Raw genomic sequence first — 21652 nt, 5'->3', positions numbered from 1 at the left:
TTAACATCCTTTTTTTTTTTGGCGGGGGGTGGGGGCGGGTAGGACAAACTGGATCTAGAAAATACATACGTAATAGCAAAGAGTTCTGAGTCAGGGAGAACGGGCCATCTTTTTGAGATAAGTTCAAAATTTGAAAGAAGAAAAAAAGGTTAAAAAAAAGAAAAAAGAAAGAAATTAACATCAAAACTTGTTTTTAAGGAGCATATTTTACTTTCTCCAAGCATAATCCTGGTGAATTACACAAGGGGCTCAGTAAATGTTTACTGGATTGATCTGCTAAATTGCTCACTGTATCTTCAGAACAACCTGGTTGAGTAGAAAGGGCAGCTGTATTTCCACCTTACTCATGTGAGAACTGAATGACAAAGAGGTTATGCTTATGACACCAACACTATCAGATGAAAACTGAACATTTACTCCATTGGGCTAAGATTCTATTTGTTGGCAAAATGACTTGACTGTTTTTTTTGGCGGGGGGGAAACACTGTGATTATGTGTATTGTTTGTTTGTTTTTACAACTTGAATTAATGGGTTAAATTAGCCACAATTTGTTATCTTAATTTTTTCTCAACTGACTATATTTTAGGAATGGAAAATACCTGTATATGTCCCTCTTCTGGAGACAAGGAAAACCTCACAAATTGATCACCCAACTACTTCTGCTAAATCTGGTTATACCTCAGAATCCTTCTCAACACAGTTTGCCAGGCAAAAATTACTGATTTATCTAAGTTTGCTACCAAGATGGAGATCAAAGATTTTTAAACAAGATAGGATTAAAAATATACTTCAACTTACTCTAAGACCAGGACAGAAACCTGAAGTTTTCTATAAACTATGTTAAAAGCTCCTCAGGCCCAATTATGATGTGGCCCCATTTGCATTTATATTGTGATCTTTATATAAGTATTAATGCAGTTCTATGCTCACAATGGTAGCTGAAACGATGGAAGGCACTTCATTAACGTTTTGACCAGGAAGCTTGTAAATTTGCAACATTTGTTGAATGAATAGCTTGCAAAGTTAGGTGGCTATGTTACAAAGATGAAACACAAAGATTTAAATCATAACCACAGCAGTGACCCTTGTCAAGCATTACTTCTACTACCTGCTAATGATCAGTTTAAGTTTGACACTGGAAAAGTAGAATAAGCGGGAAAAATCCAAATGTTGTTATTTTAGAATAGAACGCAAGTCACAATATCCACTAGGAGGTCAAGAAAAAGCAGAGAAATGAATGACAGTAGTAGTAATAATTATAATTCTACCATTTAGTGAACACACATGCACAGTCCCATAAAAAGTACTATCCTATGTTTCTTCCTTAGCAACCAGAACCCTACATGATAGGTCTCCTGTGAACCCATTTTACCAATGAGGAAACTGCAGTTCGGAGAGGTAAATTAATTTCCTTTAGACCACTTTATCAGGAAGCAGCAAAACTGGGTTTAACGCCATCATAGTCAAGAATCTAAACCTTTAATCACCGTGCCTTGCCTGTCAGGCAGAAAAAAAATAAAATACTGCTTTCATAAACTACATGAGATCACAAAGTAAAACTCAAAGACATATGAAAGAAAATAAACAGCTAGACATTGTGGTTTTTATGATGAAGAAAGTTCTAGTATTTGTTTAGCCTCTCTAGCATGAGTTAACAGTTAACAAACAGAACTTGAAACCAGAAAGGAAAGGAAAACATTGCATATAAAAATACTTCATCTTTTTTTTGCTCAAAGAACACACTGGGGTCCTCTTGGCTGGTGTGGGTGGTGAGTTTGGACTTGGATGAGTCCACGCTTTGTGGAAGCATTTAAGATTTTTGAGCAAAGGAGATTCTCAAAATACGTGACTCCCTTTTCAATCCATTTGTACTTAGCTAAAAATGATAAAGAGACCACCTCCTGAAAGGGAGGGTACCATTGTAAATGTTTACTCATTTCAAGTGCTATATCTACAGGTCCCTCCATGACCAAGAAGCATCACTCAGATGCTCAGTAGTTGTGGCTCACAGGCTGTAGAGCGCAGGCTCAGTAGTTGAGGCACAGGGGCTTAGTTGCTCCAAGGCATGTGGGATCTTCCCGGACTTGAACAGAAACAGGGCTTGAACCTGTTTCCCCTGCATTAGCAGGCGGATTCCTAACCACTACGCCAGTGGAAACTGGCCAGGGAAACCGAGACCAAGAAATTAAGCAACACAGTGATGTCTGAAACAGGCATAGACAAATCTTCCCTTTGCATCACCAGGACAAGATGAGTACGTACTTCCTGAATATCGGTTCATTCGCACATCAACTTCACTATTTTTGCCCTATCCATGGGTCACCTTTACAACGATGAGGTTATTATTTTCCTTTAAATTGACTTCTGTGCTTCAATAAAATTTAAGATGCTGTTTTGTAACACTACCAAAATGGAATAGATGGAGACAATCAGACTAAATGGGTTGAAAAGACAGCAGTGCTCCTCAGTTGTTAAGTTCTGCCTGGTATTTTTGTCTGCTGAAAGCTCTCCCTCTTTTCAAAAAAATTAGCAAGGGTTAGAGAGGTGCTGGAGACATAATAGCAACACGCAGAGATGTTCTCTTTGACGTTAGAACGACTGAAATGGACCTGCAAGGGAAATTATCTTCTCACTCTGTGCTTCAATTATATTCAATGACAAATCCATGCACCACCCAAAATGACTTCATCTGGGAAGGATGAAACGGTTGCCACACTTGGAAACACTCTATAAACCGTTGATCTATCAACTTTCCTGGCTAAACTACATAACAAGCTTTATCAGCTGTTCCTGGTCAGTGATTAACTTTGTGAGCTTAAAGTGGGGGACACTTCAGCACAATTGGTCGGAGCCTCTATTCCAAGATACACAGGACTTAAAGGATGTCCGACATCAGATCAACATACCATGTGTCTTAAAAGTGTTGTTTCCCAAAGGCACATGATAGAGGGAAAATCTGGTATACAACCGTTTCTCCAAATGTAAACTCTTTTGTTATCGGAGAATCTCTAAGAGATCTCTCAGATCCTTGGTTTCTCTCTTTTAAATGACAGGATTGGGTTATACCTAGGCTGCCCAATACAGAAGCTACATGTGATAACTGAGGGCTGGAAATGGAGCTATCCCGAATTGAGATGCTCTGTGAGTGTGAAACAGACCAGATTTTGAAGACTTAGTACAAAAAAAACAGGAATATAAACTATCTCATAAATATTTTGATATTGATTACATGTTACAATGATAATACCACACAGGCTAAATAAAATACATTATTCAAATTAATTTCATCTGCTCCATTTTGCCTTTTTATTGGGACTATTGGAAAATGTAATATTTCATGTGTGCCTTGCATTCTATTTCTACTGGGTTAGTGCAGGATTAGAGGCTCAGTATTGTTCCTTACTGATGAATCAGTCAAGTAATACATAAAAAGTCTTCCCTAAAATCGCAACAGACGATAAAAATAGGCCTTTTAATTTTACCAGGTAAAAGTCCCTGGTTGATATTTTAAAAGCTTTACCATCTCTGTTCAGTCTTCCTCTATATTAACAACCTTTATAACGATGTCAGAAGATAAATAGCACGCTGTCTTTAAAGTTAGAAAAGAGGGAAAAAAGATTTCATGGCTCATATGTCTATGGATAAAGCAATCCAACTTCGGAGCGGTCCAAACGTGTTCCCTAATCAAAGATATAATTTTTAATGAGATTTTATCTTTGATGGAAAATGTAAGTCTGTAATGAACCGCTGAGTCATTCCTCTGCTTCCAGGCTTAATTTTTACTTAATTCTAGCTCCCTGATGTTTTTGATACAGAGCTCTTAATTTTTGCTGGATATTTAAAAGTTCTTTTTTTTTTTTTGGATCTTTTGATGTAGGTAGGCTTTTGGGGCAAGAAGCCCATTTTGAACTCACAGTAACAAACTAAAGACTTCTAGTCTACATAGAAACATGCCACATAAATCTATATCTTTATATATTATATATATATATATATATATATTTGTATTAATAGAGGTAACCAGCCAAGTGTTACAATAGGGCTTTAACTACTGTCAAGTGGTTGGCCGCCCTTAATTTTATGGCAGCTGGGAGTACCTGAAAATGAATGGTCTCTGGGCTTAGAGGGACCTAGGATCTAATTGTAGCCCTGCCATCTACTCACTGTGCAAGCTTGGAACATTCATTTAATATTTCTGGAATTCCACTTCATCATCTGAAACATAAATTGTCTCCTTTCTTGGTTGGGCGCGCAGATTAAATGAATCCTGCTTGTAAAGCAGTTAGCAAGTAGTCTTGTGCACAGAAAATACTGAGTAGTCAAAAAGTCGTTGTTACTCTTTAGATTCCATGCAGGAAAAACAAAAAAAGGAGTCACATCTGGAAAGTGTCCAGGCCCTTTTATCCCCAAGGGCATCAGTCCAGTTCAAGCCCTTTTCTCTGTCTCCAAGCCACCTTGTCCCCAAACCTTCCTGATCCTGCAAGCCTTCCTCAGAACTCCCAGTAACTGTAATTCTCACCTCTCGGTTCACTGTTTCTCAGGCTGCTGCAGGCTCTCTCTTCGTTTTTTTATCAATCATTTTTCAAGTTGCTACAAACCCCAACAGGTCCTATTTCAGCAAACTTGAAGCATGTTCATCTGGATAACTCTACCTGGCTTGAATCTGCAACCAGATCCATGTTGGCACAGCAGATTCAGTCCGGCATCAGATGCGGTGTTGTAAACCATTCGTCCCCAACCATTTTGGCCTCAGGGACGGGTTTTGTGAAAGACAATTTCTCCTCGGACAGGGGGATGGTTCAGGCAGTAACGTGAGCCATGGGGAGTGGTGGGGAGTGGCGGATGAAGCTTCACTCACTCACCTGCCACTCACCTCCTGCTGTGCCACCCGGTTCCTAACAGGCCTCGGACCGTGGCCCAGTGGTTGGGGACCCCTGTTGTAAACTTTAGCCCTGCTTTGCAAAAAAATGAAGACACCTCCCTAGGGCTGTCTTGGCAGCGGGCGAGTTGTCTATCTCAAGTGTTTGGATCCTTGGTACCATTTCAGTTGAGACACTCATCATAGACTATGGTGTCTTGTTTGGAGATTCTTTTCATCTGTGATATTCTAATTCTCAACAGGAATATCAGTTGTTTATCATGATCTCCACTGTTACAACTTCCAGTCACGTGACTGCTATTAGTAACCATGCATTGAATGATTATTATGGACCAGGAACTGGAGATTTTGGCCATTGAGACACATTATAGAGAAGGTTCACAACGACCTTAAGAAGTAGGTGCTTCTACTTTCATTTCTTTACAGAAGAGAAATCAGAGATGCAGAAAGGTTAAGGGTCACACCCGAACTCAGTCCTACGCTCCATCCTGCATGGCTTCCAGTGGACCTCTTCCAATCCTTCCATTATGACTGCATTGGTCAGGGCTCTCCAGAGAATCAGAACCAATAGGATAGGATAGGTAGGTAGGCAGGTAGATGGGTAGATAGATAGATAGATGACAAATGGATAGACAGACATATGATGTAGATAGATGGGTACTAAATATATGGATATATAAAGACTACGGAATTTTAAAATTTATTTGTTTATCTATCTATCTATCTGAAAAACAGAGAAGCTGCTGGTGTAAATTCCAGTCTAATGGCAGAAGATGAGATATCACAGCTCAAACAGTAAGGCACAAAGACAAATTTCTCCTTCCTCTGCCTCTTGTCCTATTCAGACCCTCACTAGGTTGGGTGACGTTCACCCACACTGGAGGAAGCAATCTACTTTACCGAGTCTAAATTCAAATGCTAATCTCATCTGGAAACACCCTCATCGAACACTCAGAAATAATGTTTAATCTGGGCATTCCACGGCTAGTCAAGTTGATATATAAAGTTAACCATCACAATGACTTACTTCCTAATTCTCAGATCATAAGCTAATGAAATTACGTGCAAATAAGAAAATAATTTTTTTCTCATACAAATTTTATATATAATCAGGAGCACGTGCTACCTTATGGGATACGTCTTACTCAACATTGCACCTATGATTATTCCATGGGCCTCCGACACAAGCACATTCATCATTTTTAATGGCCACAGAATATTCCACTACGTTCTATACTCAATGTAATAAGCCATCACCTTAAGACCGGACACTTAGGGTGTTGCCAATCTTTTGACATTGCAAATAAAAGAAGAGTGATGGCTTTTGTTTCTGTTGAGTTGGACTAATTCATAGGAGTCAGATTGGGTCCAAGGACTAATCGTGCGTGGTTGTTCATGGTTTTTAAATGATTTTCACCAAATCGCAGCACACCCAGTAAAGAATATGGGGGCCAGTTTCACTGCAACCCAAGTATGGGAAAAGACAGTATTCTTATTTTATGTTATGTGGCTAATTTAGTACGCAGAAATTAGTGTCTCACAGTGGCTTTAATGTGCATTTTCATACAGCTATCAAGGACAGGTGTTTACCATGTGTTTGACTCTACTTATGATTTCCTTTGTGTGAACTGTCTGTTAGTTCCTTAATGGTCACTCCCAGCTTTCACAATTTCCCCACGAAAACACTCCTATCATAGGGGCAAAACTGATTTTTGTCCATTTATGAACTGATGAATTGGATCAACAGGAAAGCTCAATCTGAATAGATCAACCTAAAAACTATCTTTTTTCCTTATTGCAAGTTACCGTGCTATTTTGAGGGGGATACAGAGATGCACCTAAAAGTTTTCAATTACTCCTGGGACTTGATTTTCTGTGGACCGTGGGAACTAGGCGTTTAATCGGATCAGAGGACTAAGAAGAGCTGTCAACCTCCTCGGCTGAGTCAAAGCCTGGGAGCCCGGCCCAGGATGAGGCTTTGCTTCCTGACATTTTCTCCCTTAATCCAAAGCCAGAACATCTTGAGTTTGAGACCTCTCCTGCTCTCAAGGATCTGTCTGCCAATCCATCCAGAAAACCTTTTGGTTAAAACGAAAATAGGAAAAACCTCTGGCTGATCTGCAGACTCTGATAGCTTTTGGGTTGCAATAGCCGCAGTAAAAGATACTGCCTTTGTGATGATTTTAACAAATTCTAACCTATAATGAGCCTCCTCCCCTCCCCCCCAAAAAAGCCTTAGTTATATGATAAGAACTCCATATAAAATGTGCATTGACTTGTGTGTGTACATGTGCATATGTGTGTCTACACATGTGTGCATGTTTTCCCCACCCCATCTTTGAATTCTGTTATTACATCAAGTCCCATCAAAATTTATTGCAGCCCTCTCGATGCTGAGATGGATGGCATAATCCGTGGGTTTTCTGACCTTGATGAACATGAAGAAAATTTCAGCTGAACTGTGCAAAAGTGCTGGGATAACATAAATCACATTTGGACAGGGCGTGCTTTCTATCTAAAGCGTAAAGTTGCCCAACCACATATCACAAAGTGAGATAACAAAACACATCAACTCAAGAGGAAGAAATTAACTAATGTTCACACCACTCATCACAAAAAAAGATGATGGTCATTTTTTTGGAGAAGAAGAGATGACAGAACTACCCTAGAAAACTAGCTCTGCACTTAATTGTTTCCTAAATGCATTTTAATTCAGAGTTTAAAGAAAATGTATTGCTAAAAATTACACAAAAGGATAGACTTGCTTCTTTTAAATAAATGACAAATGAAAATAATAGCTTTAATTAATGGTATTAAAATGTAAGCAGCTCAGTCCCAATTAATACATAATTGCAAAGAGATGACAAATATCATTAGTGATAAATCACACTTTTAAAATTAAGGTATCAAAATCTTAACCCTACCCATCTGAGGCTGAAGTCAGGTAAATTACCACCAAAATGTAATCAACAGAGTATGCTTATCAAGGGCCGAGGAAAGTGTGGTCACACGTGCCTGATAGAAAGCTCTTATACGTTGAATTGTTTTTAAGCCATGTTTGGCTTAAAAGCCATGTTTTAATTGTTTTATAGCCATGTACTATCTATAAAAATGTCTCTGCCTTGATGGACTGCAAATCCATAATATAACAAGAGAAACAGGCATGCTCAAAAATAAGACCAAGTAGTGAATGTCACAGAAGCATGAAGTGTCTGCCTTCTCTTCATCTTTGGGCTTAAACACAGAGCAGTGTTTGTTTGTTTTTTTAACATCTTTATTGGAGTATAATTGGTTTACAATGGTGTGTTAGTTTCTGCTTTATAACAAAGTGAATCAGCTAAACACATACATATATCCCCATATCTCCTCCCCCTTGCGTCTCCCTCCCACTCTCCCTATCCCACCCCTCTAGGTGGTCACAAAGCACCGAGCTGATCTCCCTGTGCTATGCGGCTGCTTCCCATTAGCTATCTATTTTACGATTGGTAGTGTATATATGTCCATGCCACTCTCCCACTTCGCCCCAGCTTACCCTTCCCACTCCCCGTGTCCTCATCAGTTGCCAAATTCCGGGCCGAGCACAATCTCCTCCTAGCACACGTGCTATAACTCCCACTCCTTCGCCTTTGGCAGGCATCACTAATCAATCATGTACTCTTTCTGGCAGAACCCACAACTCAGACTCCTCATCAACACAGCATTCTATGCAGCCACTATCAATCAATCTGAGTTGACACCAGAGATTAAATCTGTTTGCAATCACTGGCCTATACCTTTCACTATGCTTTCCAACCCTCTCTAAGCACCTTCACCCAGATTGATAAGTACCTGCAGGATATAGAAAACCCAACACTTTAAATTGGAGGCCCGGTATTTAGTTGAAGCTTTTCCATTAACTTTGCTATTTATTTACCTGGTCCTAGATGTGACTTCACTGATTCCACCAGAGATCTAGGAAACTGAGATAAGATTAAGGAAGAGTAGGAGGAAAACAAATATAAGAAAGCAACAATAAGGCTGCTTGTTTTTATTGAAGGCATATCCTGCACCCAGCCAGTATGCTAAGTCCCCTAAGTATATTAGCTCACTGAGTTCCACCGCCATCCCAGAAAGGAGCTTCTCTTATCTGCTCCATTTTAGATAGAACTTGAGCATCTGAGAGGTTAAATAACCAGGAAGTGGCCAAGCTGGGGTTCAAACCCAGGCCTTTGAGAATCCCGAGCTAAAGCTCTTAGCCACTCTGTTCTACCCGTGATTCTTTAGACTAGCTTCCCAGAGCCAACTTCAAGGCTGGCGGAGGGTATATCAGACAAACGGCCTGATCCACCTCGACAGCTTTTCACGGCACTGTGTTACATCTTTGCCCAGGATACTGCTGAGTGCGCCCAGCAGCCCTCATCCTCTGTCATCTGGGTTTCCGGCCCATCAGAGGCTAATTTAACTCCACACCACATCCATTTTAGAAGCTCTTCCCGTTTTTGCATGCCTTCCCCCTCCACCACCACCTTCGGAATTTTCCTAAAATAAATGAAAGAGGAAAGTATGACTAACAGCTCATTTTCAAAGTTTAGTAAAAGGGAACGCATCAGTTAACCTGCAGATAAAATCTAAAAGGCAGGCACAGAGGCCCCTCCTGGAGTTAAGAAGCTCTTGTCTACAAAAATAACTCTCAGTCATGCAGGGAAGTGAAGAACTGACTGGTTCCATGAGTATTCTGATCGTTCTGAAGAGCAGACCCATTGAGGACCTCGAGATAATACCAGAGGATAAGTCATTAGGGGAAATTAGACGCAGGGATACATCACAGAACGCCACTTGGCATTAGCCCGGGCTATTTCTGTTCCGTTGAGCGCTCTGTAACGATAATTCTCATAAACAGAGCTTTCATGTACTTGTGAGCCAGGCACTGAGCCTGTGGTGCCTTCGAGGTCTGTTTTTTTGTTTTGTTTTCTCCTGTGCAGCAGCCTCAGAAGGAGTGGCATAGCCTCGGGGTTAAGAATCAAAGGCAGACTGCCTGGATTTGAACCCCATCCTACACAGGCATGTTAGTTAACTCCTCCTTCCCTCAGTTTTATTGTCTGTAAAACACGGATCAATATTGTAGTATCGTAAAGGATCTTTATAAGGATTCAATCACAGAATGCACAAAAAACTGTCTGGCATATACTTAAGTGTTCCATTCATGCTAGTTGCAATTATTATTATCCATCTTCTCTTCTGGAAAAAAATAAGTCAGGGTTTCCTTTAGGAACTTCATTCTACTTTTGGTCCATGTAAGTCTTTCAGCTGGGGCCCATCCTACTTCTGATTGTGGTCAAGGCAAATGGACAGTCAGAGGACTGCTTTCCACAGCTAAGGGACTGGTGTGAAGCCAATAAGCATCCCTCAGGAATCGTGCTCAAAATTATTGGAAAAGAAGCTCTTTCTTTCCATGGTAATCTCATTTGAATTTTAAACCCGAGGACCAGTTATACCAGAAGACAGCCCAATTTTACTGTCATTGGACCCAACAACGGTCTCTTTAAGCTGGTACAACTTGGTTTTCTATTATGCAGTGGAAGATGTCCTGACCAATAGAGCTCACAAGAATAATCCATGGTATGCAGGATCTATCCCCACCTTACACAGGGTGTGGCTGTGGATCAGAAAGCTGCTGTGACTTTTCTAAGATCTCACAGCTAATAAAGAGCAGAACCGGGATCTGTGTGCTTCCAAAACGCTTTTCCACGACACAACATTGTTTTCTTGAGTAAATGATGTAGAAGTGAACAAAAATGCTAACCTTGGAGGGTGGCATGTTTCTCTGGATGGCAGAGAGAGTTTTTAAAACATCATTTCTTCCAGGTGAACACAGTTCAGGTATTGGTTTTGCCTCTCAGTGTAGTTTTGCCTGAATCCCAAATATTTGGATTTGTGCTTTGGCTGATATCATTTTAAATGCCTTAACTAAGCAGAAAATTTTAATGAAAAACATCTGTTTGGAATTTTATTTCTTGAAATTTAAAATACATATTTTGTGCACAAACGACATTCACGTTAGGTGTATCTCCTCGTTTTTACCAATCAGCTTAACTGGGGTAACTGAGGATGGAGGCTGCGTTGGTCGACATGAAACTCCTCTTCCCTCAGATTTAGGGCTCTAAGTGATGGTCTGAAAGTCCTCCCCAAATAAATAGTGGAGTCAGCTTTCAGGCTCTGGAGGATTTCTTGGCAGCCACCTAACTCTGACATTCTGCGGGGGGGGGGGGGGGGGGGGGGGGGGGGGGGGGGGGGGGGGGGGGGGGGGGGGGGGGGGGGGGGGGGGGGGGGGGGGGGGGGGGGGGCTCTTTTCCAGAGTTGATTTCCATCCCCTTCTCTCTGAGGCTCCGAACACACAATTCCAGACACTGGAATATATCATCCCTACTCCTGGTTAGTCCCCAAGTTTAAGTAAAACTGATGGTGGTGGGCTGCACATGTAGCTCTCCCTTCTGTTTCCCAGCAGACAGCAAGGATAAAGCAGCGTCTACTTGTAGTGGACACACCAAGTCTCACCCAGATCTTGGCCACAAATCCATGCTGAGCACAGAAACTGAGTCAAGTTCATAGACATAAGTGGTTCTGCCCGTGCTAAATGGCACCATTCTTTGGCTGGAGATGGTAGGAGCAACAGCGAGCACCCACACAGCCAAACCACTGGCTGGCGAGTGGCTGTGAACTCATTTGGAATGAGAGCCTCACCCTATAGGAATGAGAGTTCATAATCTGCAGAGGGGTCACAGTCCTGAGGAATTTGCATGAGATGCAGAATGTGGCACAAGAGAAAAGCCAAGCAGCACAGGTCAAGTCTTTGCTGGTGTTAGAAGACTCTGCCCTACTCCACTGTCGGAGACGGTGGGGCCAGGGTGACCCACCGGAGGTCTTAGTGGTCAAAGAATAAGCTATGAGCAAGTAGACGCCACGACATAATGGCACTATCTCTCTGCATCTGATCATTTCACATCATCAGATCCCATTCCAGATAAAATAATATCATTCTAGGATAAAGGACAAAATTTCCCATGCTTACAAGGCTTCAGATGGCCTGGCCCTTGCCTGCTTTCTAGCCTCATCTCAAGCCACAGACCTCTATTCGGTTCCCGAGTCCTGCCATGCTTCCTCCTCCAAACTTCCATCTCTGTACCCCACCCAGGAGTCTCTACCCCAGGTCCCCCTTCAATTGCAACTCAAACAGCATTCTTCGGGGATGCTTTAAGTTTCATTTCCACAGCTTTGGGGAATCTTGGAGCATCTTCTCATGTAATGCATACACACAGGCAGCCTTCAAAAAGGACATCTGGAGCAGAAAAGAAATCCAATCTCCAGACGCATTCTGTGAGTCTCGCCAAATTGTGCTCACGGCAGCAGGCTTTGCCCCGGTCTGCCCTGAGGTTCTCATTTTGGCCTTTAATGAGAAACTCTTCCATGAATGCTTCCCATTCTGGGAGAGTCCCTCTGGATAAGGAGCGTGACTTCTCCTCTGTCTTTGTTCTGCCTGTCAGAGCCCAGAGGACTGATCCACTCCCATCCCCACAGCAAGAGAGCGGCGCTAATAGAAAACCAACCCTGGTGACTGTTTTGTGCTCATTTTCAACCTCACTGGCATCTAAGCCTCTGAAATCCAGGAGATTAACTTATTGTCCATGTTGATCAACTCCCTTACTCCTCATGGCAGCCAGCTGAACATAGAGACTTAAGCTGAGCGTCTCCAACACATTCCTGGATGAAGTTATCCATGACCCGTGGTCAGAATCACCAAACCACGTGGGTAGGGCTGATTCACTCTCTAGCAAACCCAGACCTTCCTCTTCACCTCCTGTGCGGCTCTTGTTCCTGTGCCCTCTTGTCTGCACTCCGGCCTGGACCCCCAATTTCATCCTTGCCCCCTTCTGGTAACCCTTGCAGGTGAGTAGAGTTTGAAACGTCTCAAAGCCAAACCCAAACTTCTTCCCTGATTGCAAACCCACCATTAGAAAACAGTGTTCCCTAAATGCTAGTTATTTGCAATCTGTATGCACACTTTTTCTACATCCATCTGATTTCCATTAAATTAACTCAATTGTTTTGTCCTTAATAGACTTAAGCTTACTTTTAAAAATCATGAGTAGAATTTTTAAAAAGAAAATAGTTTATTGACGTGAAAGGACAGAGCAATATCCTTTATCATATAAAGAATGTAACCCTCATTCAAAAGTAAAACAATGTTACCAAATTATAGCTAGATATTAGAATTGTTTGTCAAGGGTCCTGGGTCTTTTGGTTAAAAAGGTAGATGAGCAAATGTGCCAGACCTCTGGGTTTGTTACAGAAACAAAACAAAAGTAAACAAAACAAAAAACAACCAAATTATGTCTCCTTGATGTAATCCCAAGGTCTGAAAAATAATTGACAAGAGAATAACTGCATCACTTCTTCACTAGGTGATCTGATCTGCAGATACCTCATCCAGCAGCTGAAATCTTAGTCTCATCCTTGGGCAATGCTGGACCATAGGAAACACGGTCCTCCTTCATCAAACATCTTTAAAAGGAGGGCACCTGGCTGGCCACCCAGCCCCACTATTTTTCAGAGTCCTGGCTGATATCACCTTGTTCTAACCAAAGCCTTCATCTCCCCTGCATCCCTGCACTCCACCAGGGCCAGCCTCTGGCTCCATCTCTGTGCTCTGTCCCCATTCTCTCCCTCCTCCCTCAGTGACTCCCTCTGTGGCTGACTTAGTCACCCAAAGTTTCAAATGCCTCCTTGGTTCCATATCATTCTGGCCTCATCCAGCAAGGACCTGCCCTCCCTTACTCTCTCTTCCACTTGGAGGGAGACTGACACAAAACCCCAGTCCATCAGTGTGGCAAACAACACCCTCCATAATCTTCACTGCGCCAGTCCCCCCTTGGCCACTCTTGGACACGCATGCTGGACCTTGATCTCTCCTAAACATACCACGTTCTTTCCCACCTCTGTGTCTTCGCCTATGCTGTTCCCTCTGCCAAGAGAGCCTTCAACAGACCCCGCCCCTGAGATTACGCACACAAGACCTCTTCCTAATCCACTGAGACTTGGCTTGTAAATTTCAAGCCGGCAAGTCTCTTGACTCTTTTCTGCATACGTGTTTTACTTGGCTTGCTCAGTGTTTTTAAAATAAGTAGTTTTATATTAAATCCAGATTTCCAGATTGGCTTAGAAAATGGCAGCACTGACCCTACACTCCACGTGGCAACAGGCGCTGTACAGAAGCCCCTGCACGTGGGGCCACTGCTCTTGAGTTCAAGGCTGCCGCGACATTTCGTATTACTCTACAATCATCCTCTGTCTCCCTTCACTAACTTGTGAGTCCTGCCTGGACCCGGCAGCTAGGTGGCTTTGTTATTTCCTGACGTAGACCAAGCATCTCTTCTTCTGTAAAATATTCTCAAAGCCTGCTAGGTCCCATTGGTTGCCCATTTCTCTGAGCCCCCATAACACTTTCTGGGGGACTCATTTTTTAAAAGGAATTTGATTATAAATGACATGGAATGCCTGTGGGTGTGGGCCCTAGCAAAAACAAAAATAAAGGTAGCTGCGGTTGACTGAGTTCTTGTTTTGGGCCAGGCACTATATACACTGCCTTGTAGTATTATCTTGTCAATTCCTCAAATCAACATTTCAAGTGGATTTTATTATGTCCAATTTACAGATGTGAAAATAGACAGGGACTTGAGGTAAGAAAGGCTCTCGAAGTCACAGAGCTGCTACGCGAGAGAACTCGGATTAAAGCCCAGGACTTCCCGGCTCCAGAGCCCATGGTTTTAACAGCTGTACTCTGTAAACTCCTGTGTTTTGAGCACGTAATTTCTAATCCACGCATAGAAGCTGCTAGAAATGCAAAAGTTAGGAACCTAACTGGGTCTGTTGAAAACTGAAGCCAGAACTGCGTCCTGGTGCCACTGTCGCTTGTCCTCAAGACCAGAAGAAGTCCTGGCAGCCCCACTGCCAGGTGCCAGCGGCTCTCCGCAAGGTCAGGCTTGACAAGGCTCTGATAAATCTCCACTGTGAGCCAGCCAGAGCTAAAACATGGGGGCTGAAAGGATGCCCCAGACTCAAAACTAGACTATTTACTTGGCAATGGGTGAAGCTACCAGTTCAGGTACAAATTCATCAGTTGGAAAGGGCGATTCTCATATTCTACACACTTGATTCTCTTTGTGTGTGTGTGTGTGTGTGTGTGTATAAGGCAGTAGAGCATCAGGGCTTAGAACACAGCTTCCAAGATAAGAATCTCTGAGTTTAAACCCTAGCCTACGATGCACCTTGAGTGATCTTGGGCAAATCACTTAACACCTCTGAGCTTCCCTTTTTCACCTGTATAACGGGGATAATGATGGTGCCTTGCACATCAGCTGCTGTAAGTATCCAGAGGTACTTAAGAATGCCTGGTCCAGAGTAAGGATTGCAACAGGAAAAGTTCCAAACTCCTAGTATTTATCACAGCACCATAGCATCACCAGTCACGAGCACAGCTTCACTCAGACCCAATCTGAAAGGCTCCTTAACTTTGAAAACCGCTCAAACGCCTTCCATGCAATTTTAGAGTGGATGGGAAACTGTTTAACCGCACCAGGCCAGGCGGTAAGTGAGGAGAGGAAGCCCTGTCTGTGTTTATAGCCTTTGACAAATGGGCTCTCATTTCCTCTGACAGATTCTCCCCCTGACTGATCCATCAGCCTCTGTTCTCATCACCTGAATCGCGGTCTTCATAATAGTGTTGAAATTCAAATGGATTTTACACCACAAATAAAAATGAACTTAAATGCCTCTGTTTTCCGCCAGCAACACGGGTCATGTAAATGTCACATGCAGGAGGTTTTTCAGGGCCGTGCAGCTGCCCCCAGGGACGGGTTACCTCACATCACCTTTGCTAAATCTGCATTAGCTCCGTGGCCTTGGCCTGTGGGAGGAAACCACCTGAGCTCTGCTTCCCACTTAAGGGGAAAAAAACGCTACCGGCCTTTCAGATCTCCCTGTGACATCCTCTGGGTGATTTTAGGAAACAGGCAGGAAGCCATCCAAGTGCAGGTCCAGTCACAGGGGCGCTGCTCATTGCCGGGCTTGGAAGCAAAAGAGAAGTGTAAAATGAAACCACTCTCTGGTACACACCATGAATCCCTCTCTGAACAACCGGGCAACGTTCACCAAAAGACAATGAGCTTACTGTCTGCCTATGGAAAAGAGGCGTCTAGGATACAGAAAAACAGAGAAATGGAGAGCAAAAAAAAAAAAAAAAAAGATTCTCTCCTTCTGTCAACAGTCTCAGATGGAGTACAGACGGTGCACAGACCAGGAAGAGTGGTTTTATGGCTCTTCATTAAGATGAGGGCTCTCTCCACCACTTGAAATTCACCGTTTATCTCCCATCATTATATCCGGTCTAGGATTCAACGGGAAAATGACTCATCTCAAGGTAAATGGCCCTACCGAGTGGAAGAGAATGGGATGAGGCTTGAAATTGGACGGGTCTGGCGGGGAGGGACCCTATTAAACCCTATAGAAAACTTGAGCTCTTGTGTTTTCTAAAATTCTTCGTATCGAGAAGACACTCCAAAATATTTCAGAAAAAGGTACGGATGTAGGCACACAAATATATCCCCTATATACAGAATACAGGGAAGAGAGGTAGCCAAGGAGGAAGGGAGGTGAAGGAAAGGAAAGGAGAAAAGGAAAAAGAAAGTAATTCTTGGGAAGCCATCTAGTCTCACAGGTATCACGTTAAGCTTTCTTAACTAAAGGAAATTGAGCTTTAAAGAAAACACTGCTGGTTCTCCTTCAGAGCACTCAGCATTCCGTAAAAATCCACACGGGCCAAGGGGCTGCCTCTTCAGAGGCAGGTTGACTTATTATTTTGGCACCTCTGTCATTTCCTGTCACTTCAATTCCACTTTATCAAATTACTGATTTTGCCAGAAGCATTCGGAGTGAATGGAGAGGGACACGCACACATACACGCAGGAGCGAGTGTCATCACTTCGGTGGTGCAATTTCATAATTATACGTCAGGGTGACAGAAGTACCAGAACTGCATCCCAGACCCTGGATGAAGACGACTCCGGCTGTCTGCCTACTTGACCTCACGCCACATCACTGTCCGGAGGGGTGATACTGGCATTCCTCTGCTGAGGGTGGAGGACACTGGCCCTCCGGGATGATCAGGTTGCATCCTGATTTCCCCAGAGACAGGACCCTGATATTCACAGCCATCTCCAACACCTCACCCCACCTCCCACCACATTAGGAGATCCAGAGAAGGGAGAGCCCCGATGTGAGACTCACAAAAATAAAATTAAAAAACAAAACGAAACATCAGAACAGAACTCAGAGGAAGCAAAGCCTTTCTCTTGAACAGAGGGAATAAAAACCGTTAGAGTGTAAGACAGCAAAAATGGAAGTAGGCATTGTGGTGGTTTGTGTTGCTAGGAGTCACCCCCAGTTAAAGGACAGTGAAAGGGTTAGTGAAACAGAGCAGGGCCCTGTGGTCCTTCCCCCACCCCACGTCCTCCGCCTGCCTTTTGTCTATAGAACACTTTAGTCAAAGAATAAGTTCCATCACAGAAGTGAGAAAACGCAGAAGCAAAGGAAAACAGTCAAACAAGACCAAATCATAGTAGTTCAGTCATGAAGCAAAGTCAAGGACCCTTAGTTCCTCCTCAAGGGCTGTAGATAACACTCTGAGCCGTGTCCTGTGCACTGTCTTATAGATACCAAAACCCCACCAGGCGCAGAAGTTAACTACATGATGGCCAGGCTGCAGCCATGACATAAGCTGCCACAGGTCTGAGAACTGGCCTCAAAGAAATGGGAAGAAACCGACCCTGCAACTGAAGACTAACTGTGCTTAGCACAATCCAGATGACGCCGACCAGACCCACCGCAGGAGCAATTTCAGGACGACTGTCAGAGCTGACTGTGCTCTTTCTGCCTGTAGCCCCTCCCTCCGCCTGTGCACCCCAGAAGCTCGCCTTGAAAAGCTCTTGCCCACTGATTGTTGGCTAGGGGCGGAGGGGCAGAACTGGCCTTTGGACCTGAGTCCACCCCCACCACTCACCCCTCTGGTTGCCAGCCTCCGAAACAAAGCAAACTTTCCTTTCCACCAACCTTTTTCCTCTTTATTGGCTTTAGAATGGCAAGCAGCCGGGCCCCTCTTTTGGTAACAATCAGTCATGTGTGGTCAAGGCTGGAAAACAACAGGACAGCCCTCCAGATACGAGGCTTCATTTGAAGTGTCTGACTCAACCCAACAGTCTGTGACACAGCACAGAAATGCATATGTGTGTGTATGAGTCTCTGTCTGTGTTAGTCGTTTTTGAGAACAGCTGAAGTTATGTACAGAACGATAAGCTATGATTTCTTTCCAGGCGTCATCATCAGAGAACATCCATAGTCTTGGGGGGGGGGGGGGTCTTTATCGTCATGATACATGAACCAAAGGCAGTTTAGATAGTTATTATGGAATGGAGCTGTGCGGCTGCCTGGCATTGCCCAGAGGTTATCCTGGTTGTTCACTTGTTTGTTGGTGACAGAACTGATGTTGCTTTAACAGTCCTCCTGGTATCTTTCAAACACTACTGGCAAAGAAAGTAAAACAAAACAAACAAACCAAAAAACTAGACAGAAACATGCTTGTGAATTCCATTAAAATCCAAGAGAAGTGAAGACATCCTGAACTTTGGAAGCAGGGCAGGGAACATGCTTTCACTGGGACGTGGTGAGCAGAGTCACTGGGAAGAGATTAAAAAAGACTGGAGACACCTCTTCAGCCCAAATTCCATTTCTCCAACTCACAAAATGCATGCGTGCAGGGATACCAGCACATCATGACGCAGCGAATGCAAATGCGAATCGAAACACCTCTTCTGCAAACTAGACACACGACTGGAACTAAGTTAAGATCATGTGGCCCGAATTTAAGATACTGTATCATAATCCCCTTCAAAGTGAGGAGATTACGGCTCCTTAAAATAATGTGCGGCAACCGTCTTCTGTTTAAAAGCAAATTTTGTTCTGAGAAGTCCTCACCACCTTATTAATCAGCGGATGACCAAGCTATCACAGAATCAAGGCTGAAAAACCTCTGCTTGAAATAATAACCGCCTTCAACAATAAAGGTACAGCTGCACAGAGGAACATCTTTCAGAATTGTGGAACGGTGTCAAAAGTAGCCAGGAGATATGTACCCTCAATTCAGTTATTTGACCTTTTCTTATCCAAGGCTTTAAAGGTAAAATTTGATCTGCTCGGATGCGCGCTACCACGGAAACTTCTGTGAACTCCGGTCAATAAAGGGAGAACGAAAATATTAAAGTGAAGAACAATTGTCTAGCAGTTGCATTTCCTGAGGGAGTCCACACCAAGTGTAACAAGAGGATAAATGGGGGGAAAACTTTAAAATATGCAGGAAACGACCTCCGTTTCCTGCCCCCCCGCCCGGCAAAACATCATGTGAACAAATTTCTATCATAGAAAGTCACTGCTCACGTGACTGTGTCATGATGGAAATCAGGACAGGCTCTTTATCAAGCCAAAGTGTACAGATCAGATATATTTTTCAGGATACACCCTGAAAAGCCCAAGAGTATGTATTCTGTAATATATGCAGTGTTCTATAATTCTATGTAGTATGTGGCATATTATATATAATAATCATCCATAATATTCAACTAAAATTGTGAAATGAGTTAAGGATAAACGAGCTATTTTCCCGAAAAGAAGCAAATGACTAAGACAAAAATCAACACTAACTTTTTAACACAATTACATTATTGCCATCTTCATTGAAGTTATCAGGTCTAACACAGACTGCGAAGATCAAAAAAACAGCCGTTTAAAAATATGATTGTCTTCAAGTGATACCAGCACATGAATCACCTTTGCAAGCCGTCGTCCAGTAAGGCATGCCTTAAACAGCTGTGTTTAAATCACCGAGTTCTCGTTTTGCTTGAAACCAAAGAGATGAAAAATATTGACTTACCTTTCTGTCCTCTATTTCCACACAGGTATTGCAGTCTACTTTGATATCCTGAGAGGAGGAGAAAAGAAAGAGAAAGGACAGGAGTCAGACTTATGGCCAGAGAATGTTCGGTGGTGTCGTTGAAATGCCCTTTAAAATAATAAAGAGCTCACGCTCTTAACGGCTGCTTCTCGAGCCACTGCTCTTTATAGCGCTTTTTAGAAGTATATGCCCTGGTGTTTGCGTTAGAGACATATGGATGTCATAACTAAGCTTTATTACATGCAGATGTGGGGTGAAGGCAAAAGCTGTGGATCAGAGGCCACAACAAAGAGAAGCTGATGGCTCATAAAATAACATGCCCCCAGACACCTTCGCTCACATCAGCAGAGGCTGCCCTTAACTGGACTTAATTTCTCTCTCCCATTCCAGCTCTGGGATAGTCAAATCTATCTCCATTCAACTCAAAGACATCACTGTCTACTTTTTATCCTTCCCTCCATCCATCCATCCATCCGTCCATCTATCCATCCATCATCCATCCATCATCCATCTAACCATCATCCGTCCACATTTATCACGTACCTACTTTTTATTCAGTTTTTTCTTGTTGCTTTGGAATGTAAAGGTGAAAGAAAAACCAAAGAAAAAGATGGTCTCAACCCTCAAGAAACTCCCCAGTCAGACAACATGGCAGATACACACACAAGCAATTGTGATATTTATTTACTCATTCAAAAGACAGGCATTCAGCACCTACTGCTTGCCAAGTCTTGCTCTAGGCATGGAAGACCCAACGTACAAAACACAGGAAGGTCCTGCCCTGGTGATGCTTACATTGCAGTAGAAAAGGCAAACAGTAGAAAAGAAATATCAATAAATGGTTGGTGTTTTAGAAGAGGAAGCTTACCATGAAGAAAAGTAAGGCAGGAGTAGGGAAGGAGAAGGGAAATGCTGAGGGTAGAGAAGTAAGATTTTAAATTTAAAGAGGAGTGGCAACTGAGTAAAGGCTTGAAGGAAGTTAGGGGATGAGCGGTGAGGCCATCTGGGGAAAGAGGCTTTCAGTGCAAAGGCCCTGAGGGGAGATGTGTCAGACAGGGTCAGACTAGAGGAAGGAGGCCTCTGTGGCTAGAGGGAGGGAAACAGCGGGAAGTGAGATCAAAGGAGGACATTGGTTTTCATTCTGAGAGCACTGAGGAACCACTCAGAGTCACTTTTCTTATTGTGCAAAAGCACACATAACATAACATTTAGTATTCTAACCATTTCAAAGTGTACAGTTCAGAGGCATTAAGTACATCCACACTGTTGTGGATGTACCAACATCCACAACATCCATCATCCATCTCGAGAACTCTTCCATCTTCCCAAACAGAAACTCCATAACCGTTAGACAATAACTCCCATGCCCCCAGCCCCCGGCTCCTGGTAACCACCTTTCTACTTTCTGTCTCTATGAATCTGACGGCTCTCAGTACCTCATTACATCAGTCTACCAGGGCTACCATAACCAGGTATCACGGACAGGGTAGTTTAAACAATGGAAATTTATTTTTTCTCAATTCTGGAGGCTAGAAGTCCAAAATCAAGGTGCTCTCAGGGTTGGTTTCTGGTGAGATCTCTCTTGCAGGTTTGCAGATCTCTGGTGAGATCTCTCTTGCAGGCTTCTCACTGTGCCCTGTGTGTACAGGGAGAGCTCTCTTCTTATAATGGCACCAGTCCTATTGGATTAGGGCCTCACCCTTATGACTTTATTTAACCTTAATTACCTCTTTCAAGG

At 43.1% G+C, this 21652-nt stretch overlaps 1 protein-coding gene across 4 annotated transcripts in view; it reads right to left on the bottom strand.

Moving 5' to 3' along the window:
* Window positions 1-21652, bottom strand: part of RBFOX1 (RNA binding fox-1 homolog 1) — a 2234275-nt gene that overhangs the window by 913306 nt on the left and 1299317 nt on the right. For all 4 annotated transcript variants that reach the window (XM_032606353.1, XM_032606358.1, XM_032606355.1 and 1 more), the window contains one exon: window positions 19894-19941. In XM_032606353.1, coding sequence (XP_032462244.1) covers window positions 19894-19941 — 48 coding nt within the window. The remainder of the gene's footprint in view (window positions 1-19893; window positions 19942-21652) is intronic.

The sequence above is a fragment of the Phocoena sinus genome, chromosome 15, assembly GCF_008692025.1.
Source record: "Phocoena sinus isolate mPhoSin1 chromosome 15, mPhoSin1.pri, whole genome shotgun sequence".
Taxonomy (NCBI): domain Eukaryota; kingdom Metazoa; phylum Chordata; class Mammalia; order Artiodactyla; family Phocoenidae; genus Phocoena; species Phocoena sinus.
This window is presented reverse-complemented; position numbering and strand designations above follow the sequence as displayed.